Raw genomic sequence first — 26,139 nt, 5'->3', positions numbered from 1 at the left:
AATTTTGGGATAGACGGTTCACTTATGAGTGTTGTGTGTATTTTAAATACATCCAGAGATTAATCTCTTGAAATATGAAAAGGCAAATTCATATTTCCAGATTATTCACACTCACCCCATGACATGGATAAAATAATATCATAAAATCTTCCCAAGCAAATGCCTCTAAACTTCATATATTAACATACACACCTCGACAAATCCAAAAGACAAATTAGGTTTGTCATGCATGTAAAAATAATTGTGACAAACCTCAAAAAAAAAAGGTCACAATATATTGCTTAGCAATATAAAAAGTGATGTAACAATGTCTTAGAACAAACAATGTAAATGACCTGCATGTCAATGACAATCCAAATTGCTATTAGAGCACTAATAAAATTGATATCTTTCATCTAGCCCAAATGAAATGTCTATGTTGATCATTCCATTTCAACAATCTTCTTTAGTACTTTGTAACATTCTTCATTGCCTTCCTTAAGATTAAAAAGGAAAAAGTAAGATAAAAGCTATCATCAACTCCTGATAAAATGTTTCAAGAATCGTCCCGCATATTCCAGATTTACAAGCCGAAAGTTATGTACAGCTACAAAAAAATTGGCAGTAGGCACAGCAGTTGAACCATTATCTCAAACCAACTCGGCCGATGATGAATACCTAAAGTCCACGGCATCTGCATAATTCACAAACATTAAGCAAGCTTAACCAAAAGAACTAGTAGAAACTACTTCTACATAGCAACAGACAAAAACAGCACTGATTAATTAAACTAAACTAAGAACTAACAAATTCCTTGTGTAAAAGCATCAGAAAAGTGCAGCAGTGGTTAAAGCTTTAAAATAATTAAATATATAAGTATGTGAAGATTCTAAAGGAGTGACAGATTGAGGAAGCTACCAAATATGAAGCATTTTGCATTTAAGCGCCTTCTTCGCTGCTTTTGCAAAGACTTGAGCAGCCTCAGCTTCTGCTTCTGCAGCCTCTGCCTCCCTAGCTGCTGCCTCAGCCTGTGCAATGGCAACTTCGGCCTCTGCAACTGCTTTTGCAGCTGCAGCTGCTGCTTCTTGAGCTGTCATGCTCCTCGCTTTTGATAGCTCTGCGTCAATTTGAGATTTTGAAACGATGTTGACATCACCACTCTTCTCCACTTCTAGAAAATCTTTGGGCCTCGCTTCCATGAGCATCAAGGAAGAGCTTCTTTTTTCAGAGACTGTTGGACTTGGCATAACTTTGTACTTGTGCTTTTCCTGTCAATATATATGTCATTGGCAGAATAAACTCATCATATCTAAAATTTGACAGCATGTCAAGTTGGTATGGTACTATCTCTTTCTAAAGAAATTGATGATATCAAGTTGTTCTAAGAAAAGAAAACACAAATCTATTTACATCTATACATAATTCGAGAACAATAAAGTCTTATTCTCCTAAATAGGATCCGCTACAGAGATCAAACAACACCGTAATGTTCTATCTTATATCATATCTCTATCCAACCTATTAATCTCTAAATCTTTTTTAGTAATTCCTCTTATAGTTTTAAGAGTGATTTGACTACCCCATGATTTATGCAAACTGTGATTTAACTACCAGGTGATTTGTGAAACTACCCTACATTTAATCTACTCTTCCACCATGCTTTTCTAATTTTGTTTTGTCTAGTCTTACCATTCATCTAACACATCATCCCCATCTTCGTTTCGTTACTTTTGTTTTACTCTCGTGTTATTTTGTTTATCGTTCAATACTCACCTCCCATACACATCAGCTTGAGCGATATTTTGCATCACATAAAACACTTGATACCCTCCTCCATTTCAGTCATCTCGCTTGAATTCAATAATTTATAAAAGACCAAATAAGGGTTGTTAAGAAATGTGTTTGGGTCCAACTCAACCCTACAAAACCGGTTTGTAGGGTGAGAATTGCCCCCATTTATAAAGACATGTTCACATCATATATTGTCCGATGTGGGACTCTTAACACACACTCTCACGCTCAGGACTGGACATCTGGAGCGTGAAAATAAATGGTGGGTGGTCCGATAACGGAAACCTAATAGTAGGTGGCCCGCCAAATCTTAAACGAGGTTCAGATACCATGTTAAGAAATGTGGTTGGGTCTAACTCAACCCTACAAAACCGACTTGTAGGGTAAGAATTGCCCCCGCTTATAAAACATGTGCAGACCATATATTGTCCGATGTAGGACTCTTAACAGGGGTCATAAGAAAAAAAAAGTATTATATAATAATGAGTGTGGTAAGGACATATTATAAATAAAGAGTGAATTAGAATTCTTAGTTGGCAGGTTGGTTAGTTATGCCTTATTACTATAAATAATGATATTTTAGTGAATGGTACACATCTACGAAGCTCTGACACGTCATTCACACGGCGTGTCGCTGTGTCGGACACGTGTCAGACACCGACACGCGTACGACACGTATCAGACACGTTTTGAAGTGTCCAACTAAAATAAAAAATTTAATTACTACGGACACGGATACGACACCTTATTTCAAACAAAGGACACAACCTAATTCATAAAATTCCAGAAGTTTTTTTAAAAATAAAAACTCAACTCAAAATTTAAAAAATAAATACGTTTTTTAGCTTTCATATTCCACTTTTTTTAGTATAAAAACAACACAAGGATTCCTTATTTTTTTATATTTCACTGTTTTGTCTCCACAAAATTCTTTTATCTTCTACGATTATTTTCATCTTTGCACACCATTGTTTCGGTTTTCACAAGGTATCTATGAATATCAATTATCATGTTTGAAATTTGTTTGAAAATGTTGAAAGAATTTTTTATTATTTTATTTTAAATAAACATAAATTTTGCTTTTTATTTTAAATTTTTTACAAATTTTGCCCATAAATTATATTATTATATTAATATGTAAAATATATATAACCGTGTCCGTGTCCTATAATTTTTACATTAGCGGGGTCCTCGTGTCCGTATCTGTGTCGTGTCCTGTGTCTGTGTCCGAGTCCAGGCTTCATAGGTACACATTAGGCTTCATAGGTACACATTATGTTTTAGAATATTGAATGAACCTTAAAAAGCTATCTCCTCTAAAGAGCTTTGCTCTAGGGTAGATTGATTTTCATTTCTTTCTATTGTTCTCTTTCTTCGTAAATTAAATATTTTACATTATTGATATATTTTCTTAACTTCATTTCTACAATGGATTTTAGAGTTCCATCAATTTACATCTCTTTTTTCTCCGTTGTTTTATACTATGGTCCCAAGATATTTAAACCATGTAATTTGTGGTATGACATGATCTCCATCTTTCACCTCGAAGCTAGAAATGCTTCGTCTTTTTGCTAAAACTGCATTCCACATATTTTGTCTTACTTCAACTCGGACAGAAGCCTAACACTTCTAAGGCTTGTCTCCAACCTCCCATTTAGTTCCTCCCTCAACTCTCCAAAAAGAATTACTCTCTCCATCCTACAATGAGTGGCCCATTTGGAATAAAAGAGTGTCCCAAAATGAATGATCCATTTCAATTTCCAATGCATCTTTTCCAATTTTACCCTCTAATTAATATTACTTTCATCATTCCCAATACATGATAAGGGTACTTTAGTAAAAATATCATTCTCTCTCTTTTAGTTATTATGTTTTCTTAATTTGTGTGAAATGGTCAACTGGGTCACTCATTATGGGACGGAGAGAGTATACCATTGGCAAAAAACACTATTGGATGTGTTTTATAAGTGTTAAGAATGTGTGATTGGGCCTAACTCAACCCTACAAAATCGGTTGGTAGAGTGAAGACTGCCTCCACTTATAAACACATGTTCAGACCATATATTGTCCGATGTGGGACTCTTAAACACACACCCCCACGTCCAGGACTGGACATCTGGAGCATGGAAATAAATGGTGGGTGGTCCGATAGCAGAAACCATAATAGGTGGTCCACCGGATCTTAAACCAGACTTTGATACCATGTTAAGAATGTGTGATTAGGCCTAACTCAACCCTACAAAACCGGTTGGTAGAGTGAGGACTGCCTCCACTTATAAACACATGTTCAGACCATATATTATCCGATGTGGGACTCTTAACAGTAAGGACGTCCAAAATTAAAGTAAAATGATAAGGACTTGAGTTGACCTTTGTTGTAGTCTTATGGTTATGGAAAAATCTATTATGGCCTCACTCTATGTTGTCAATCGGGGTCCCCACATGTATATCTTTGATAGCTCGAATATAGACAATCCGAACACCTTCTCCAAATCAATGAAAACTAAGTGTAAGTTTATCCATCCTATAACGCTCAACCACACTTCATAAGAAGTAGATCGCTTACATGGTCGATAATTTAAGTCTTTTTTCTTAATCTCGCACAATGGTATGACTCGTTAGCTTAATTCCCCTATGATTTGTGCAACTTTGTATATCTTGTTCACAAAATAAGAATTAAAGATTTTCTTCTCCACTCGACCGACATTTTCCCTGACCTGATAATTTTGTTATAAAGCTTTGTGAAGCATCCAATGTCTCTATCTCTAAAAAATTACATACCTCAATAGGTATGTTGTTTGGACCAACAACCTTGCCATTATCCATCCTTTTCAACGTTTATTTTACCTCGTGTTCTTGAATATGATGATAGAAGGTATAATTTTAGTCTTCATCTCTAGTATCTAGCATGTTAAAAGTTCGATAGGATTTCATATCATTCATCAAAATAGTTATGGAAACAAATCTTTTATCTATTATTTATATCATCATTTCTTGAACCAAAACTTTACCTTTTTCATCCTTTATACTTTCACTTGTTGCAAGTCTCTTGTCTTTCTTTCTCGCCCCTTAGCAATCCTATATCTAGATTTCTCTCCTTCCTTGTTACCAAAGGATAGACATAACATATCAGAAGCTTTATTTCTTCTTTTGCCCACTGTCCTTTTGGTCTCTTTTTTAACTTTCTTATATTTTTTCCAATCATTTTACACCTAGGTCAAGCTCTAAAGCACTCTATTTTTATTTTTTAACATTATATTGCACATTTTTTCCACCAACAAGCAGAGTTATCAATCGCGGCCGCGAACGGCGCTCGATCTTGGACGGTCCAGCCAGAGCAGCCACCCACCTAGTGAAAAGACAGGAGCGTTGCGGCGTTTAAAAACGCAGGCAACTTTGGCGCAATCGCGGGTCGCTCTCTGGGCGGAGCGGTTTCGCCTGTTTTTTGTTTTTTATTTTTTATTCAAAATTACTATTTTGCCATTAGTTTTGAAATTTTTAAAACTCTTTTTTCCTCTCGTTTATGTTTACGTTCCAGACTCCTCTTTTCTTTCCTGCCCTAACATTCTTGCTTCTTTCCTTAGTCACTTCATTGCCTCAACCCTAACGCTCACTTCTTCACTTCTTCCGGCAACCGGCACCCCCCTTCTCCGACGCTCCTCCTTTGTTCTTCTTCTTCAAGTAAGCTCTTATGTTGAGTTTTTTATATGTTGAGCTTTTTTATGTTGAGTTTTTTTTAAGTTCTTATCCCTTTTCTTTCATTCTGATGAGTTTTTTTTATGTTGTATTCATATTTCCTAAACAATATGGCAACATCTTCCTCTACACCGAATTCTATCTCGATTGCGTCATGTGGTCAAACCTTCAAACCAAGCGGCAGTAATATTGACATAGCATGGCAATATAATCATTGGAAGGATATAAATAACAAGAAGAATGTGACTGTGATTTTTGTAATCTAACTAGTAGTGGGGGAATTAGTAGAGCAAAAAAGCATCAACTAGGAATAAAAGGTGATGTAGTTCCTTGCTTGAAAATACCAACGGAAGTTAAAGCAATATTACATGCTGATATGGTTGAGAAAGAGAGAATTAATAGAGGAATAAAATAGGTGTTAGTGCGGTTAGATGCGGATGATACAAATGAAATTGAGGAAATAAGTAGAATTTGAAGCGGAAAGAGACTTGCTGAGACCTCTTCAATGGTTGTCAAGAAGACTAAAGGACCATTGGATTTAGTGTTTAAGAAGACTAAGGACACAAGCATTAATGATGTGTGTGATAAAGAAGCGAGGGCAAGAACCGTACAATATATTGCTCGATTTGTTTATACGTGTGGAATTGCTGTTAACGTAGCAAATGCAAAAGCCTTAAGTTGATGTTGGAAGCCGTTAAAAGCTATGTTGGAAGCCGTTTGCCAAGTACCGTACTCGTGGTACTTCATTTTTTCTCATTATTCGATTTTGAATGAAATTTGTGGTTTTCTCAAATATCAATATAGTATATTTATGTGTTTTAATTTTTTTTGTTATTGTATCTTAACATTATTTTTGGTTTTTTCAATTTTTTATAGTGGTTTTTTTTATGAACCTAACAATTTAGTTCTTTACTCATACATTTTATAGAAAATTCTTATTTCTTATTAACGTACTTGTATCTTGATTTTTTTTAAATGCAGTATCTCATACCGCTACCAGTACACGCACCGGGTACGTACCCGTACCTATACATCATATGCTACAAGTCTCTTTGGTATAAGAACATCAATTAGACAGAGGTCGACAGTAGCTCCAGGTAAGATGGAAGTTCATTTTTTTACAATTATTAGAATTTGACAATTAGCTTCAGGTCGACAATTAGCTCCAGATCGACAATTATTGATTTTTTACTTGCAGCCGAGTGGTGGAAGTCTTATGGAGCCGAAACTCCAGATTTGCAATTGTTGACTGTTAAAGTTGAGTTTGAGTTGCAGAGCTTCTAGATGTGAGCGTAACTGGAGCATCTTTGAGCATGTAAGTATTATTTTTTTACTAGGATATTAAAGTATCTTACATTCAAGTATTATTAAATTAATACTTCAAATTATTGTATTTTAGATTCATTCAAAGAAGAGAAATAAGTTGGAACATTAAAGGTTGCAAGACTTGGTTTTCATCAAGTAACCAAGCTTTGATTGAAAGATTTGAAATTCAGGACAAGATTGACCCTATGGAATTTGGCAAAATTAATTATCACACTGAATGGTTGGTAGGAGAGATGGGAGAGATAGGAGAAGATGGTGAACCTTTAGAAGAAGACTTGGTTCATGAAGATGATGATTTAACTTGGTCTCAATTGTCGATGCAAGTGGAGTTAATGAGTCTGTAATCTACACTGGGAGGTCAAGGCTACTTGAAGTTGCAAGTACATCTAGGGCACAACAAGTGGTGGTAGAAGATGTTGAAGAAGATGATGAAGATGAAGAATGGGAGGAATGTTTTGATGATCTATGAAGAATACATCTTTGATGATGATCTATGATTTCTATGTTTGTTTGAATTTTCATATAATAATTCTAAGTTTGAATTTTAAGATGTGATGTTTTGAATCATCTACTATGTTTTGAATTTTCTATAATATTTTGAATCTTGATTAAGCATTGTTCTTTGACATTGGATTTTATAAATCTTTTAAATGTTGTGTTATTTATTTAGTGTTAAGAGTCCCACATCGGACAATATATGGTCTGAGCATGTGTTTATAAGTGGGGACAGTCTTCACTCTACCAACCGGTTTTGTAGGGTTGAGTTAGGTTAAACCACACATTCTTAACATGGTATCAGAGCCTGGTTTAAGATCCGGTGGACCACCTACTATGGTTTCCGCTATCGGGCCACCCACCATTTATTTCCACGCTCCAGATGTCCAATCCTGGGCGTGAGGGGGTGTCCAATCCTGTTTATAAGTGGGGACAGTCCTCACTCTACCAACCGGTTTTGTAGGGTTGAGTTAGACTAAACCACACATTCTTAACATTTAATTTTACATTTAAGTATATGACATAATGTTTTATAGATTATTATAATTATTAGTACAAAAACTTATCCCGCTATCTCACTATCCCACTTTTGGGGTCGACCGCTCCGTTCCGCTATTCACTATTAATTACTCTGCCAATAAGATTTTTTAACCCTAGGTCTAAAACCTATCTATAGATTCTCCTATCTTACTTACTACTTTTTTAGTACTTTTTTTAGTCCTCTGTGTCACCTTGTCCCATATAACATTTATACTTCCTTGTGGCTCTGAGAAAGCTCACTCTAAAACCTAATGTTGGAAGATCATTTTGTTTTTCACCCTTAAAATTTCCCCACTTGATCCATCGATCCCTACCGTGGCTCCTTCTCTTAACTCTCCTCATAACCATAAATGATACTCTGCGCTAGGTACTCTAGCTCTCTCTACATATGACTTTACAGTCCAAGCAAACTTTTATGTTTGACTTTCTAATAAGAAAGAAATCTATTTGAGAACACACCCCACTCTTGTATGTAATCAAATGATACTCTCTTTTCCTAAAGCATTTATTGGCTATTATAAGATTAAAAGTTGACAAAAAATTCAAATGATTTACCATCCATACTCACCTCCCTGAGGCCATACCCATACCCTGTGCTTGCCCTCAAAACCTTTTAGTACACTCTCAAAACCTTTTAGTACACTCCCTACATGCCCATTTAGATACCCTCCTTGAATTATTTTTTCTTCTAGAAGTATTTCCTAAATTAAGTCTTCTAAATCCTTCTTAAATTTTAGTTTAAGGTGTTCTTCAAATCTCATTTAAGGTTCAAATGCACTAATAACATTAAAGGTGTCTTGTTACACTACATATTTTCCGTCTATGATCTGATCCATACATAATCTTATAAACAATTTATTTCTTTTTTGTCAACCATGTTCTTTTCATTACTACCAGCAAGATCAAATAAGTTATTAAAGTACTTCTGCAATAGATGAAAGACTTGACGTACCCAGCTACAGAAGTGACTGATTATAAAATTACCTGGACTATTTTGCCACTTGTCACCATATGCTGCAGTTTTTTTGACAGTAACATTTGAAGATCTGGTGGACACTGATATTTTTCCTAAAGAGATGAAAAGTTTCATAATTACTTTCAATGCAACGATGGGGACATGATTTGCAGCCTATGCATGGTAGTAAGCCTATGGTATTATTGTTGATAAGGACCCCTTTTACAAAAATTTAAACTATTAGGGTTCCATTAAAAAAAAAATTTAGGGATATATTTAAAATTTTAATAAAGCTATAAGGATCTACACAATAATTTAACCTAAAATATATAGCTCTTAGTGGAACCGAAGAGAAATATTTGCAGATAGTTTCAAAGATTTCTAATGCTTGAAAGATCAATCACAAAGAAGGGTGATACATAATTACATCTATTTTGAAACAGAAAAACATAATTAGCTGATAAATGTAAAAAAGAAATTGTTTGTTACAGCAAGGGCAAATAAAACTTCTTTTCTGTCTAAGTCTTCATATAAAATAATCCATGAGTAGGGAGGCCATTGCAAATGCGGGAACTTTGGTAGTCTTTATAGCACTAAGTTTTCTTAATAATAATTTGCTTCTTGTGATGTTAGAGTTTAAAACCATGAGTGAAGTAGAAATACCTCTATGTAAGAAGCAATGGCAGCCTTGTCAGAACCTTTTGGATCCTTCATATTGACAATAGCCTCTAGTACATGATTATCCCCCAACCTGCCATCATTGAGAAACATATTTCTTTTGTAATTCAAAAGTATCGCTCACGATTTCAACAATTCAGCTCAAGATGGAATGTTGTTAACAGAAAAGAAATCAAAAGAAAACTATTATCAAAAGAAAACTATTTAATTAAAATTTCTCGAACCTTGATACTTGTTCTTTTGAATTAGAAGATTGCAATGCTCCACCAGAAATTGTTAGAGGCTTAATGTCGAGAATGTCTTCACGTTGAACTACTTTACTCAAGGCCAATTGATTATTGTCAATTTTGGGGGCTGGAAGGTTCTTTTTAAGAGCAAGCTTTGCTTTCTGCCGGGATCCCCATATTGCTGTGACATTTATATTCCTCCATTTATCCTGTTCACAGTTCAAAGCATACAAACTAGTACACCAAAGGTATGAAATAGTTTTGTCAATTTGATCAAATAAAAATGCTCTATTGTTATATATTTCTCTTATGATACAATATACTTGATTATTTGGATAGTTCAATTTTGACATTCTCAGCCTGAAAGAACCATAAAACTATCTATTTGTGATGCTTCGAGGAACCTGCTAGGCTGTTGAAAAGACTTACCTTGAGATCTACATTTGAACGAGTACGCAAAATGGCACAAAAGTCAGGATCAGTAAGTATAGTGCGCCATTTTCCTGACCCATGTTTGAGTACTCCAGCTTTTAGCGCTGCTTCTTCTTCTGCAGTCCATTTCTGCTTAGGAGCACCCATGGAAGGAAAGCTGGCACCTTTTTCGTAACAGTTTAATCTTTGCTTCTACGCTAGAGGAAAAATGGACTTTCAATGCGTCCCTTTTCTACATGTGCATCTTTGCATAAACAAAACTTCACTGTTAATTGTTGACCAACAAACAACATCAAAATGAAATAAACAAAAAATGTCAATGTGATTATTCTGTGTTTATACTAACCAGTAAAATACATTTAAATAAATACTAGTATAAATCATCCTAAATATTGACCTTAGTTCTAAATTCAATTCAGTTTCATCCACTAACACCTCACAACAACAACAAACAAGCCTTATCCCACTCAGTCGGGAAAGCTATATGGATCAATTTTCGTCATAATGTTTTGTCCAAGACCATGCTTCTATCCAAATGTTAGTCTCAAAATCTTTCTTAATAATTTCTCGCATAGTTTTTATAGGTCTTCTTCTACCTCTACATCAAACTCATCCTCGAACACCTCAATAATCTTAAACTATGTAGCATCAACACTAGATGGAAGACATGTCTAACACATACCAACACATGTTCGATAAAACGTGTAGTTACTTTCAATTACTTCCATTTTCTCAAATTTATTATCAAACTCGACAAATTATTATCGGAGTCAAGGTGTTTGTGTTAATGTCATGTGAGGGTTTAATGCATGTATCCGCAAATTCCAGCCACCAATAGCCTAGAAAAATCTAGAATTATACATTGCATCAAAATGCAAAATCTAGAGATGCTAATTTCTTAAACCAAAAAAATGAAATTCACATTGAACTAACAAAATGACAACGAAAAGGAAAATCACCCATAACATTGAATAAGAGAATCACAAACACAAACACAGTCGCAATAAACAACCAACCAAACATAAAGAAGAATCGCATGCAGAAAGTCGAAAATGAGAGAAGAATCGATGGGTAAACGTTTACCTAATCACTGGGCAGTGATGAAAATTGGGTTAATCCGAATGAGTTTGTTAAAGAAAAGAGAAATAACGAGACGCATGTGTTCTATTCGACCGAGGGAACAAGTTGTGTCTCTTCATTTCGTTTTTGGATTAAATCTCTCAAAATATTCTACTTTTCGTCCTTCTTTAATGGCAATTATTTATTAATAAAAAGTTAGTAGAGTAATTAAATGAATCTAACCAAAAAGTATTAGTTAAATGAATAAATAAAAGTAAGTTAAGGAAAGAAAAAGACAATAATTATTGTATTAATAATTTAAATAGATAAATAATTTGAGACAGACAAATATGTAAAAGAGTATATGATTGTAATATTTAAATATTTATTACAAAATAATATTGAAATATAAATTAAATTATTGAGAGATTGAACCCGAAAAAAAAAGGTTAGAGATAGTTTTTTTTTTACACTTTTATGTAAAATATTCATATTAATTATTTTAATTGAAAAAAACAATTTCATTTAATGTATAAAATGTTTAAATTTTATCTTCACAATCGTTATTGATTTGGCTAGGAGGATTATCAAATTCAAACTCGGTATTTTTCTTTTTACTCAATTATTTATTTAAAGTATAAGTGATAATCAAAAATAATAATTCTCAATTTTATTCCATATTCAATAAGTAATTTGCAACTAACAAACTATAAATCATCTATGCAAAATGTTCAATTGAAAAATATTGAAGTTGGGTGTTGTTTGTATTTCAAAGCTTTCTAATTAGTTGTTTCAACGAGAAGTTGAGTTGTGTTTCGACATAGAGTTAAGGTGGGGTTTTCAAAGTAAACTCCCAAACAAATATGTGAAGTCGACAGGAAATATGTGTTACACAAATTAGTTAGTTAGTTAGCTTTGTGTATAAATACTATTGCAATACACTCATATGAAGAACAACCATTCATTTTTGTCCAAAACATCTTCATTCATTTTCTTCTTTCTTAACACAATATAAACATTTGTTCCAACAAATTGGTACCAGCGAGTCCGGTTGTGATTCAGTTAGCAATGACAAACGGTAACACAACATCAATGCAATTTCCTGCAAATTTACCGATTTTCAAATGTGATAACTATAAAAGGTCAACCACCGGGATTCGAAATCAAATGGCAGAAGCAAAAGGTACAAATTGAGAAAGGCTAAATATGGCTTGAAGCAGGCCTCAAGGGCTTGGAATAAGAGAATGTTGCATAGCAAAGTAAGAAAGGAAATCATTCAAGCATGATCTGCCTACGAAGGCTAAGAAAAGGTTGAGCTGATGCAGGAATTCAAATGGATGGCCTAGGAAACTTGTCGTATTTTCTAGGGATGGAATTCAAAGACACACACTATGGAGTGTTCCTGCACCAACAAAAGTATGCTCAAGATATCTTGAAAATATTGAAGATGAACAACTATAATGCAGCAGGCACACCATTGGATACAGGAGAAAAGTTAAAAAGAGAAACAAATAATGAGTTTGTAAATGCAACATTATACAAACAGATCATTGGATCTCTAAGATACTTATGGATAGAAATGTTGTTAGATGAACTTAAAGTCATGGAATCGGGAAAAAAATAAAGTTGTTTATAGATAACAAATCAGTTGTAGATCTAGCCAATCATCTGATGTGTCATATAAGTGATGGGTCATCATAATGGGAAAATATTTACATTGGGTCAAACATTCACCTAACTATCAAAGACTCACCTAAACAAGTGAGAGAGACACCACATATTTATCTAAAACCTTTAGGTGATAGGTGTATGGATCCCCTTATTTATAAAATGCTCAACTTCCATATTTCTAAGCAACGTGGGACTGAACTAACATTTGTTTCTCAACAATCTCCCCCTAAAGTGTGAGTTCATCCATTATGTTTCCCCCCAAATATAAGTTATTTTCATCCACATGTTTGTACTACCATTGACGGACACCCTTACTCGTCATGGACACTTCAACAGAACACGTCATCTGACCACCATGTCAGGAAGACTTTCGACACAATGAGTCGGTCCCTTACTCAAACCATTGGCTCTAATACCACTGATTAGTCATCATGAGGGAGAAACATGCACATCGGGTCAAACGCTCACCTAAAGGTCAAAAACTCACCCCAAACAAGTGAGAGAGACACCACATATTTACCTAAACCTTAAGGTGATAGGTGTATGATTCCTCTTACTTATAAAGTGTTCAACCTCCAATTTTCTAAGAAATGTGAGACTTATAACTCACACTTATTTATCAACAAGAAGGAGTAAGCTCTGATGGTGAATTAAGACGCAATAACATACCAATACGCATTGAATATAAAATTCCTCAAACTTGTAGGACCTTGAGGATCAATAACAAATATAAGACGACAAATTAAATAAATAAAGGCACAAAAGAACACTGATATTTTTAACGTGGAAAACCCCTCAATATGATAGTAAAAACCATGGGTCGTCCAAACTAAAGAAATAACTCCACTATAATCAATTAAGAGTGCAAGCGAGTCTTAAAGTGATTCACAAACTAATGCTAACAACCGCAAATCACAAAGCAAACTAGTTTATAAATAAGAATCAAAAAGCTAAAAAAAATCCCAAAACTATAACTTCAGTGCGAAGCATATAACTCTCACCTAACACGTTGTTTTGAAATTCTGAATAGTCAAAAGTTAGATATATGTGTTATGAATCTACCCTCCAAATTTGAGCATGATCTGATGGTTAATGAAACAGGGATCGTCAATTTAGTGAGACTAGTCGAAGAAAAACGAGAATGAGTTTCTCTCCTTTTTTCTCTCTTTTGAATCCTTATATTATGTCCCTCTCCCTCAACACTAAATTGATTCTCTCCACTTAAATAAGGGAGACAACTAGGATAATCATATTTGGGTCTTTCTCCATATAGGAAGGGAGCCCAGACCCAACAAATCTCCCCCTCACAACTATGTGAAGGAAATTACCAAACCGGCAATATCAGAACAAACTTCAAATTTCCCTCTTGGTAATATTTTAGTCATCATATCAAAACCATTATCAACTATATGAACTTTTGCTAACGCCAACAACTCTTAGCATCCAAAATATCATGTATCCATTGATATCTAACATCAATGTGTTTGGACCTATTATGAAAAGTCAGATTCTTACCCAGATGAATAGTGTTTTTACTATTAACAAATAACACATATTTGTATTGAACAAAACCAAGATCCTGCAAAAAAATCTCCAACCATAGTAACTATTTGCATGCTTCGGTAATTGCAATGAACTCAACCTCTGTAGTAGATAATGTTACACATTTTTGCAATCCGAACTACCAAGCCATAACTCCCCTTGCAAGTTTAATCATGTATCTCGAAGTGGACTTTTTGGAATCAATATCTCCATCCATATCAGAGTCAGAGTACCCCACCAGAGTAGGCTTATCTCCTCCAAAACAAAGCCTCATAGAAGTAGTATCACGAAGATACCTTAAAATCCATTTTACAGCATTCCAATGTTATTTACCTAGATTTGATAAAAATCTACTGACTGTACCAATAACATGTGTTATATCTGGTCTTGTACACACCATTGCATACATCAAACTACCCATAGCATGCGCATAAGGAACACATTTCATATCAAACGCTTCATATTCACTTGAAGGACTTTCATTAGAACTCAACTTGAAATGAGTAGTGAGAGGAGTGGTTACTGCCTTAGAACTTTCCATTTTAAATCTTTGCAACACTCTTTCGATATAACGTTCTTGTGACATCCAAAGTTCCTTCTCTTCTCTATCATGCATGATTTTAATGTCAAGAATCTGCTTAGTTGCTCCCGTGTCTTTCATGGAAAGTGACTCTTCCAAATGCTTCTTTAACCTATTAATGTTAGAAATATTTTTCCCTACAATAAGAATATCATAAACATATAATAACAGGATAATAAAGTCATCATTAGAAAATTTTCTAACAAACACAATGATCTGAAGTTGTCTTCTGGTATCCTTGATCACACATAACAGACTCAAACTTCTTGTACCACTGTCGTGGAGCTTGCTTCAACCCATACAAACTTTCTCCCAATATTCACACATGATCCTTTTTACCTTTAACTTGAAAACCATTGGGTTGCTTCATGTAGATCTCTTCCTCCAAATCACTATGAAGGAAAGTTGTTTTCACATCCATTTGCTCAACCTCTAAATCAAGAGTAGCAGCCAAACTCAACATGTTTCTAATTAATGACACCTTTACAACATGTGAGAAAATATCATTAAAATCAACACCCATTCTTTGACGGAAACCTTTCACCATTAATCTGCTTTATATCCTGGAGACTTGTTGTTCTCGTGTTTAACTATATAAATCCATCTATTTTCCAAATCCATTTTCCCGTTAGGCAGCTTCACTAAAACATAAGTGTGATTATCATGCAATGATTTCATATCATCATGCATTGCATCCATCCACTTTTGATTTTCATCACTTTCCATGGCCTCTTAAAAACACTCGAGTTCACCCTCATGAGTCAATGTCACATACTCATCGGAATTATACCTTATAGAAGGTTGTCTCTGCTTGTTAGACTTTTTAAGTTGAACTTAAGATGCTTTTGGAGCTTCACCAAGATCCTCATCATGTGACATATTGATAATCCACTTCTAGTGTGTTATTATTATCCCATTTTATTTCTGTTTATGTGATGAATTTAATGATTATTTATTAAGTTTTGGTGTTTTTATCTTATTTTGCTTGGAGCACACTAGGTGATCCTTTCGTAGTTTTATGTGTTTGTTATTGAATTTCAAGGCAGTTTAAGACAAGTGTTCGCTTGCAGTATGAGTGTTATCATGGGTAAGAATTTGCTTATTGTATCCACAAGGATTAATATGATATCAATGTCGTTCAACAGATACTAAGATTTTAAGTGTATGTTTTCAAAAAAAAAAAAAACTACACTATGTAAAACGGATAACAAAAAAATAAAGTTCCAGAGAGGTGAGAACTTGTCAGCATTGAATTTCATATACTAATCAAATACATAATTTACTAATCAGTTATACACAATCATAAACACCCGTCAATATCATCATGCATCGCTCACAAAAGAGTTCATGTCTAAACTTCCAATGAGATTTCTACCTGATTGTTTAATCGACGATCTCTCAGCCTATTAAATAATACGGGGCATTAAGAATCGATACTCACGATGAATGTTAAACCTAAATCTATGTATAGAGTTTAGAATCTAACAGAATGTTCATCCTATATCTATATTCGAAGTGTACTTCTTGGTAACAGTTCAAATCATAAGATAAATATGTAAACAAGAATAACATCGATAGAGATTCGTGAGTATATTGTATACAATGCCATGATTAATAAAAATACATACTATAACAATAAACTTACATCCAATCCCAACAAGAGAGGGATTTAGCTACACATAGTAGCTAAATATTATTGTTACATTATTGGTGGAATTACATGAGTAATAATGTATTTACTATGTTGATGAGTAATGTTGAGCATGTGTAATAATTTTCTTACCTTGTCGGTGTGCATATTTGAGTAATAATACGTTTTACTTTGTTGATGCATTCATACTAATTTTCTTACATAGCCAATGGGTTTACATGAGTAGTAATATGTTTGAATCGGTTGATGAGTATTGTTGAGCACATGTGTTAATATTTTTCCTATTGGGGTGTAATGTTTGATGAATATATATATATATATATATATATATATATATATATATATATATATATATATATATATATATATATATATATATATATATATATATATATATATATATATATATATATGCATGTGTTGAGTTGTGATTACATGTGTGTGTGTGTGTGTGTGTGTGGGGGGGGGGGGGGGGGGGGGGGGGTGTGTGTGTATGTATGTGTATGTATATTATTAAGATGAGTAGTTTATATGAGGAACTACAGTGGTGGCCTGATATTGGCGTAGTTGTCGGTTCAAATGAGGAGTTGTTGTTGAGTAGTATATTGACGTTACATGTTATATTTCATGCATCATATTCATTGGTGGTCTCAGAATCATTGGTGGAATCATTGATTCAAATGAGGAACTAGAGGCATTGGTTAATCAGTAACATAACTCTGAAATTCAAAAACTTGGTACCACATGCATGTTGAGTTAGGAGTGATGAGCCATATTGCATTACATAAATTTGCATATGTGATTGTTTTATTTCTATGAACTATTTTATGTGATTGTTGAATATTGTTGTTGAAACTATCCTAATTGTTTATATACACCTATAACATTATGAACGTATTTCTCACCCCTTTTTGTTTCTTTGTGTGCCTCATTATACCGATGGTACATAGATACCCATGTAGAGGAGTATTAGCTATTGATGTGTGGAAGGATTGGCGTGGATGATTACTTCATTTTCCTTACCGTTTTTTAGTTTAATTACTATTTCTTTATTATGCTCTAATGGTGTAACATCGGGGCAGGTTTTCAGTTGTTTGATGTTTTCTTGAGAGTTTGTTGAATTTTTTCCCTTATGTTGGAACTAAGTTGTTTTATGAAAGTATGAGATATTTATGTTGAGTTGGTGATGTTTTAGTTTCCGCTGCTTAATTTTTAAGTTGAGAAGGATGTTTTATGAGAGGGATGTGGCACGCTATGCTGATTATAAAATAAATAACTTACATGATCTTTTTAAAAATTCATTTTTGGGGTTAGGGTGTTACACCCTACATGCCAATAATTCCTTTCCTACAAAAAAGTATGTATGTTAATATAGGGGCCCAATCCAAAAGGTCTGCGGAAATATTGAAAAAAATCCACACCAATGTATCATTTACTGAGGTCATATCTAAAAGAAGAAAATTAGAGGACCATGAAATTGGGAAATTATTGATTTTAAGAGGGGAGTGTTGACCTTTGAGGTGGAGGATGAAAGGATTGAAGTCAAACATGAACATGTTATACTTAGGATAGAACTAAAACCACCCTCACATGTTCAGAAGTATGAAACATTCCATAAAAAGAAGAAAAGGAAGAGTAATTGATACAAGAGATGACTTGATAAGTAGGCATGAACACCTAAGATTATTGAGAATAAGGCGGGAGAATCATTTTTTAGGAAACTAGTATGAGTGCTTGCACTCATGGGCCGTTGAGCTAAAATGAAGTTAAACAATGCGATATGTGGGAGGCAACCCATGTTTTTGTTATTTAACCTTTGTTTTATTTTGAAGGATCAAATAAAGTTATAGGGGGAGATACCCATCAAGAAGAAGCTTGGAAGGAGCATTCAGAGGTCACTACATGACCTCATGTTGCGCTTTCCGCCTCCTCGACGAGGTTTTGTGAGTTTTTCCTTACCTCTCCCTACTTTTATTGGAACATTCAGGTCAATGTATGATTTAAGTTTGGGGCGTATTTCTCTATTTCTATTTTTATTTTTGTATTTTTAATTTCTGTTTATTGTGTGTTATTTTGTGTTATTAGGATAATATGTTTGAATAAATGTGTGTATCATTGTTAATTTCCCCTAAAAATTGAGTTGTTAATTTTTTTTTTCAAAAAAGATTTTGATTTTGAAAAATATCTAGAAAGTATATAGGATTGAAGTAATGATTGGCTAAGTTTAGGGGCTCATGAAAAATTGATTAAATCGGTATTACATAAACACCCTTAGTTTCCCGAGTAGGTTACAAGTTTAGTGTGTACTCCGTACCATAGTACTTGGATTCTAAGAAGTATTTTCCGAGTAGTTTATTTCGATAGTCTGACATGTTTTTTATTCACATGTATGTACGATTGATTGAGAGAGAAAAATGTAAACACAAAAAAGATGAAAAAATACGGTAAAAGGCAACTGCACACCCTAAGTTGGGTAAACATCACCCAATTATTCAGCCCAACGGTGGTTGAACCCCGACGTCAACAAAAATAAACACATAAAAGTGTTCAAATAATTGTTTATTCGGTGTAAAAAAAAATCTCGACCGATCTTGTGCATGTGATGATTATCATAATTCCAATTTCCTTAAGTTGTTTGTCCAAACAAAGGGGAAGGAAAATAAAAAATGAGACTTAAGTCAAAAGAATATCTAGAGAGGTGACCGAAATACGAAACTTTTGGTCATATTTACTTTACGGTTTTGTGTTCTTATAATGCTTTGGGTGTTAGCGAGTACGACGAAACTTAGGTCTTAGCCAACAAACCACATATGAGTACCAATGATTTAATCTTTTAAGCTTTTGAGGAAACAAGCCACTTGATCTTATTTTTTTTCTAAGCAAGCACGCAACCTCTTGGGTTTGTGATTTAGGAGGAAGCAATGAAAGTATACAAGTTGCACAAAGCGCTTTATGGTTTCAAGCAGGCACATAGGGCATGGAACAAAAAGATCGATTCATACTTGGTCGAATCGGGATTCATCAAATGCAAATATGAGTATGGTGTATATGTTCAGGTTGTGGCACAAGATATAAAAATCATCTACTTATATGTTGATGACTTGCTAGTAACTGAAAATAGCTTGAAGAAATTATCAAAGTTCAAAGAGATAATGAAGAAGGAATTTGAAATGTCGGATCTGGGAAAGTTGTCATACTTCCTAGGCATGGAATTTCAAATGTCTAAGTAAGGTATGATGTTACATCAAATAAAGCATGTCAAGGAGATACTCAAGAGATTCAGGATGGATGATTCAACTCTTGCATCTTTGCCCATCGAACCAAATTTGAAGTTGGAAAAGCATGGAGAGGAATACAAAGTTGATACAACTTTGTTCAAACAAATTATCGGATCTCTGAGATATGTGTACAACAGTCGACCTGATATATATTTCTCAGTCAGATTAGTGAGCAGATGTATGAGTGAACGAAAGGTGTCACACATGAAGGCTACAAGAAGAATCCTGAGATACTTAAAAGGATCGATAAACTATGTAATTTTATTTTGACGAGACTCTGAAAGCAAAAAAGTTATGGTTACTTGTTATTTAGATGCTGATTGGTGTGGAGATAAGGAAGATCGAAGAAGCACTACTGAATATTTCTTTGAAGTATTTTGTGCCCCGATCTCATGGTGCTCGAGAAAACAATATGTTAAGGTATTGTCATCATGTGAGGCTGAATATATAGCAGAATTCTATGGCGCGTGTCAAGCAATTTGGAAGTGAAGAAACCTCTGGTACTGTAGATCGACAACAAGTCATCCATAAATCTTGTAAAAAATCAATTTTTTCATGGAAGAAGTAAGCACATAGAAACTGGATTTTACTTCTTAATGGAGAATGTGAGTCAAAGTGAACTTGAAGTAAGACATTGCTCAAGTGAATCATAATTGACCGATATTTGCACTAAAAGATTAAAGATCTACATGTTCCCAATGTTGATAAAGAAATTAGGAATAATTCAGATCGACAATGATTAGTGTGTTTTGACAACTTGGATTATAAGGGGGTATGTTGAGATATTAGATATAATCCAAGTTAAGTTGTGCGGCCCAAGCCCAAAACTAATTAGGGTTTAGAGTTTGTTACTTGTTATTTTACTTAATAGTTAAGTCACTTAGGTGTATATAAATAGACACCTTATATTTCAATTTTAATCAATTATTCAATTCAATAATATAATTATTATTTCCTTATTCTCTGTTTTCCTCCTCACTAAAAATGTCTCGACATTAACATCCGTCATCAATTCCTTTGCGGTCTACGTAGAATCACTGATTCAAAATATCCTTCTTCAAATTTAGTTTTTATAAAACTCAAGAACAACAAAATAAATAATTTTGATATGCATTTTGCTAAGTTGTACCTTAAATATAAATTTAAATATTTTCCTTTTAATATTCTTTGTTGTTGTTGTTGTCATGGATAATTTTGGACATTTGTTAAAAAAAATTGAATAGTGTTGTTAACAATGATAGAATAGAATATTTTGTTATAATTAGTCATAATTAGTTTCCTATAATTATGTTGTATCATAATTAGATAGTTGACCAAATGTTACACATTGATGTATATATATTTGTTTTAGATCAATGAGAAGGACACGATTTCCATTATCTTACATGGTATCAATCCTATTTCTACCGATTTGCTGACCATTCTTCCGTGGATTTATTCCACCATTTCTACTGATTTGCTGACCACTATTCTAGAACCCAACTCCACTGCAATGGAAGCATGGAATCGCTTAGAAGATATTTTTCAGGACAACCAAAATGCTCGAGCTGTCACTCTTGAACAAGAGTTTTCTAACACTCATATGGAGGATTTTCCCAATGTCTCAGCTTATTGTCAGTGTCTTAAGATGCTTTTTGATCAGTTGAGAAATGTCGGCTCTCCTGTCAACAATCATCGCCTGGTCCTTCAGCTGATCTCTGGTCTCCCAGAAGCTTACCGCAATGTTGCTACTTTGATTCGCCAAAGCAAACCTCTTCCGGCATTCTATCAGGCTCGTTCCATGCTCACTTTAGAAAAAGCCAGTATGGATAAGATGGCAAACACATGCTCTCATGCTACTATGCACACCACTCAGTTGAAACCTATTAAAGACACCTCTCAATGTGGCAACCGCCGCCCCGATAACCATTCCCACTCCCATGGCAACCAGGGTCGCAGAGGGGGACGTGGTAACCGTAGTGCACCTCAGTCTGGAGCTCCCAGCGCTCCCTCACCTTGGTCTGCTCCTCCTTGGCAACAACAACAGCAGTACCCAACTTGGCAACCATGGGGTTGGACTCCACCACCATGGACTATGCCATCGTGTTCATATCCCACCTCTCAGTTGACACGCCCCGCCGTTCCTCCTAAGCATCCAGGCATTCTAGGACAGCGTCCTCAGGTGTATGCAACATCTACCTCATCTCAGATACCGACAGACATTGAGACCACAATGCACACCACGTCACTCCACACTCCTGACAATCAGTGGTACATGGACACATGCACAACATCTCACACAGTCGCATCACAAGGTAATCTCTCATCTTATTTTCCAGTAAGTAATTCAAATCATGAAGTCATTATAGGCAATGTCCATGGAATTCCAATTCACGACACCAAACACACACAAATAACCACATCTCACCAACCCTTTAACCTTAACCATGTCCTGTATGCCCCGAAAATTATTAAAAATTTAATTTCTGTGAGACGACTCACCACTAACAACAATGTTTCTGTTTCCTTTTATCCTTTTGGTTTTACTGTCTCTGATTTTCAGACGGGGATCACCCTTCTCAGATGTGACAGTCATGGAGATCTTTATCCAGTTACCACTCCTCCCAGTTTTGCCGATCTCATATCCAGTCTTTGGCATAGTCGTCTTGGTCATCCTGACGTGTCTGTTTTGAATTCCCTTCGCAAAAATAAGTTCATATGTTGTGAACCTTTTAATTCTTTTGTTGCTTGTGACTATTGTGTTTTAGGCAAACGGGTTAAATTGCCATTTTTTTTATTCTCAAACTACGACTTTGATGCCTTTTGACATTTTACATGGTGATTTATGGACGTCTCCAATTTTAAGTTCTACTGGTCATAAATATTATGTCTTATTCTTAGATGATTTTATAAACTTCTTGTGGATTTTTCCTATTAGCAGAAAATTTTTTGTGTTTGAAACGTTCAAGTCACTTACTCAACTCATTCAAACTCAATTTTTGCAAAAAGTCAAAACATTTCAATCTGACAATGGCGGTGAATATAATAATGAGCTTTTTCAAAAATATTGCACTGATCATGGTCTAGTTTTTCGTTTCTCTTGTCCCCACACATCCTCACAAAATGGGAAAGCGAAACGCAAAATAAGAACCATTAATATTATGATACGCACTATGCTAGCTCATTCTTCTGTTCCCCCCTCGTTTTGGCATCATGCTCTCCACATGGCAACTTACATGTTAAATATTATTCCCTGTAAAACACTTCATAATCAGTCACCAACACAACTCATGTATCATTATGATCCCATCTACACATATCTCAGAGTCTTTGGTTGTCTATGTTATCCATTATTCCCGTCATCTACCATTCATAAGTTACAACCCCGCTTTACTCCGTGTGTCTTCTTGAGTTATCCACTGAATCATGGAGGTTATAAGTGTTTTGATTTGTATAATAGAAAATTAATAATTTTGAGGCATGTTATCTTTGATGAAACTCGATTTCCCTTCACCAAGATACACTCCCCTTCACCTCTCTCTTATCAATTCCTAGATAATGACCTTCACCCCTACCTTATACTCAGTGGCAAAATCAAATTTCACCACCTGTTGCACATAACCAACCAACACCCACAATCCCAACTGACCAACCACTACCCTCAATAAACCAACAATCATCATCTCCTACCTTTTCGATCAACACACCCATTACAATAAACTCTCCATCACCACCATCAATTCAACCGCATCCACCTCCACCTACACGAACCATCACCACCCGAAGCATGAAAGGCATTGGCAAACCCCACACAATATCTAACTTATCAATCTCTCACTCTGACCACACCATCTCTCTCATACCTAAAAACCCTAAACTAGCCTTATCAGACCCGAATTGGAAATCCACAATGCAATCTAAATTTGATGCTCTTATTCGAAATAAGACGTGTGATTTAGTTCCTCGTCCTTGTGATGCTAATCTTATTCGATGTATGTGGATTTTTAGGCATAAGAAAAATTATGATGGCTCCTTTGAGCGTTATAAGGCTCGTCTTGTAGGTGATGGCAGGTCACAGGTTGCAGGTGTGGATTGTGATGAGACTTTTAGCCCCATGGTGAAACCCGTTACCATTCGAATAGTGCTTACCATTGCTCTCTCCAAATCCTGTCTCATTCATCAACTAGATGTCCAGAATGCCTTTTTACATGGTGATCTTCATGAGACTGTTTACATGCATCAGCCATTGGGTTTCCGCGACCTCCATCATCCAGATTATGTATATCGGTTGAAGAAGTCATTGTATGGTCTCAAGCAAGCGCCTAGGGCATGGTACCAACGTTTTGCTGACTATGTCACCATCATTGGCTTTCTCCATAGCACATCAGACCACTCCCTCTTCATATATCGATAAGGTTTAGACATGGCCTACATTCTGCTGTATGTAGACGACATCATCCTCATCACCTCTACTTAGGTCCCCCGTCAATCAATTATGTCACTCTTAGCATCTGAGTTTGCAATGAAGGATTTGGACCTTTTGAGCTACTTTTTGGGTATTGCAGTATCTCGTCATCCTGATGGCATATTTCTCAGTCAAAGCACTTATGCATCAGAGATCATTGAACGTGCTGGCATTGCGTCCTATAAACCATCAGCCACTCCTGTTGACACCAAGCAGAAACTCATCACCTCATCCGACACTTCTTATGAGGATCCCTCCTTGTATCAGAGTCTTGCAGGGCCCCTACAATATCTCACTTTCACTCGACCTGATATATCATATGTTGTTCAACAAGTTTGTCTTCACATGCACGCCCCTCGCACAGAACACATGCTTGCTCTTAAGCGCATTTTGCGCTATATTCAGGGCACCTTACATTTTGGACTACACTTATCCCCATCTCCCATTACAAAGCTTATCTCCTACACTGATGCTGATTGGGATGGATGTCCTGACACCAGACATTCTACATATGGGTACTGTATTTTTCTAGGTGACGACCTTATTTCTTGGTCTTCCAAAAGGCAACCAACTCTCTCCTGTTCCAGTGTTGAAGCCAAATATAAAGGGGTTGCCAATGTTGTCTCTGAATCATGTTGGATTCACAATCTTCTCATGGAACTCCATTTTCATATTCCTTAGGCCACTTTGGTGTATTGTGATAATGTAGTGCCATCTATCTATCTGGTAATCCTGTGCAGCATCAACGCACTAAGCATATTGAGATGGACATTCATTTTGTTCGGAAAAAGGTAGCTCGTGGTCAGGATTGCGTCTTTCATGTTCCTCAAGACATCAGATCGCAGACATCTTCAACAAAGGACTTCCTCGCATTCTCTTTGATGATTTTTGGATCAGTCTAAGCGTCCATGAACCTCCCGCTTCGACTGTAGGGGTGTGATAGAATATAATATTTTGTTATAATTAGTCATAATTAGTTTCCTATAATTATGTTGTATCATAATTAGATAATTGACCAAATATTACACATTGATATATATATATATATATATATATATATATATATATATATATATATATATATATATATATATATATATATATATATATATATATATCTATTCAAATAAATGAAAAGGACATGATCTCCATTATCGTACAAACAAAACACTTTATAAGCCACGTGATTATTTAAACATATTTTTCTTTATTTTTTTTGAATAAATAGTACACATTGAGTTATATGCTTCTCCAAGTGAATATCAATCGATTGAAAAAAAAAAGTTGAAAAATAAATGTTAATCTTGACCGAAAGAAATAGAGAATTTTTTAAAAATATACAAATTTTTAAAAAAAAATCCAAAAATACCCCCCATTTTCAAAAAAATTACAAAAATGGGCATTTTTTGCCCTATTTTTGCCATGGGCGCCACCCTAGTTGGCGCCTACCCTTAAGGGTAGGGCAAGTCGCCACTAGGAGTGGCGCCTACCCTTTAATTTTTTTATTTTTTTTTTAATTTTTAATATATATTTTTTAAAATCTTTTTTAAATTATTTTAAATTTATTAATTTATATTTATTATAAATTGTATTAATTTATATTAATACATATATATAAATAATGTTATTTACAAGATATATATATATATATATATATATATATATATATATATATATATATATATATATATATATTTAATTTATAAGTAATTAATATTATTTATAAATTTTTGGAAAAAATTTAATTTATATACATGTAAATAAATAATATTTTGTATATATTTGTAAAATACAC

The 26,139-nt window shown here is 34.6% G+C and overlaps 2 protein-coding genes across 4 annotated transcripts; one reads left to right on the top strand and one right to left on the bottom strand.

The window, feature by feature from the left end:
• Window positions 1–256: 256 nt before the first annotated feature.
• Window positions 257–11,365, bottom strand: LOC127074356 (telomere repeat-binding factor 2). Of its 3 annotated transcripts, none has more exons than XM_051015662.1 (7): window positions 11,203–11,365; window positions 10,117–10,363; window positions 9,685–9,896; window positions 9,446–9,533; window positions 8,812–8,895; window positions 898–1,247; window positions 257–673 (listed from the first exon to the last, which is right to left on the bottom strand). In XM_051015662.1, coding segments are annotated over exons 2-7 (885 nt in total). In that variant the 5' UTR covers window positions 10,267–10,363; window positions 11,203–11,365; the 3' UTR covers window positions 257–672. The 3 variants fall into 3 exon arrangements, with proteins under 3 accessions (XP_050871619.1, XP_050871620.1, XP_050871621.1); XM_051015663.1 differs by having other exon boundaries at window positions 10,117–10,384; window positions 11,203–11,345; XM_051015664.1 differs by lacking the exon at window positions 8,812–8,895.
• Window positions 11,366–24,374: 13,009 nt separating this feature from the next.
• Window positions 24,375–25,025, top strand: LOC127136549 (uncharacterized mitochondrial protein AtMg00810-like). Its single transcript, XM_051063094.1, has one exon. The coding sequence runs from the start codon at window positions 24,375–24,377 to the stop codon at window positions 25,023–25,025; it is 651 nt and encodes a 216-aa protein (XP_050919051.1).
• The last annotated feature ends 1,114 nt before the right edge of the window (window positions 25,026–26,139 follow it).

The sequence above is a fragment of the Lathyrus oleraceus genome, chromosome 4 (assembly GCF_024323335.1).
Source record: "Lathyrus oleraceus cultivar Zhongwan6 chromosome 4, CAAS_Psat_ZW6_1.0, whole genome shotgun sequence".
NCBI classification, from domain to species: Eukaryota; Viridiplantae; Streptophyta; class Magnoliopsida; order Fabales; family Fabaceae; genus Lathyrus; species Lathyrus oleraceus.
Note: the sequence above shows the minus strand (reverse complement) of the source record. Positions and strands in the feature narration are given on the sequence as shown.

Coding starts and splice junctions, on each gene's coding strand:
- LOC127074356 (XM_051015662.1), bottom strand. CDS start 10,266: ATGGGTGCTCCTAAGCAGAAATGGACTGCAGAAGAAGAAGCAGCGCTA. Junction 8,896..9,445: donor CCATTGCTTCTTACATAGAG/GTATTTCTACTT, acceptor TCATCTCTTTAG/GAAAAATATCAGTGTCCACC. Junction 1,248..8,811: donor CAAGTGGCAAAATAGTCCAG/GTAATTTTATAA, acceptor ATATATTGACAG/GAAAAGCACAAGTACAAAGT.
- LOC127136549 (XM_051063094.1), top strand. CDS start 24,375: ATGTCACTCTTAGCATCTGAGTTTGCAATGAAGGATTTGGACCTTTTG.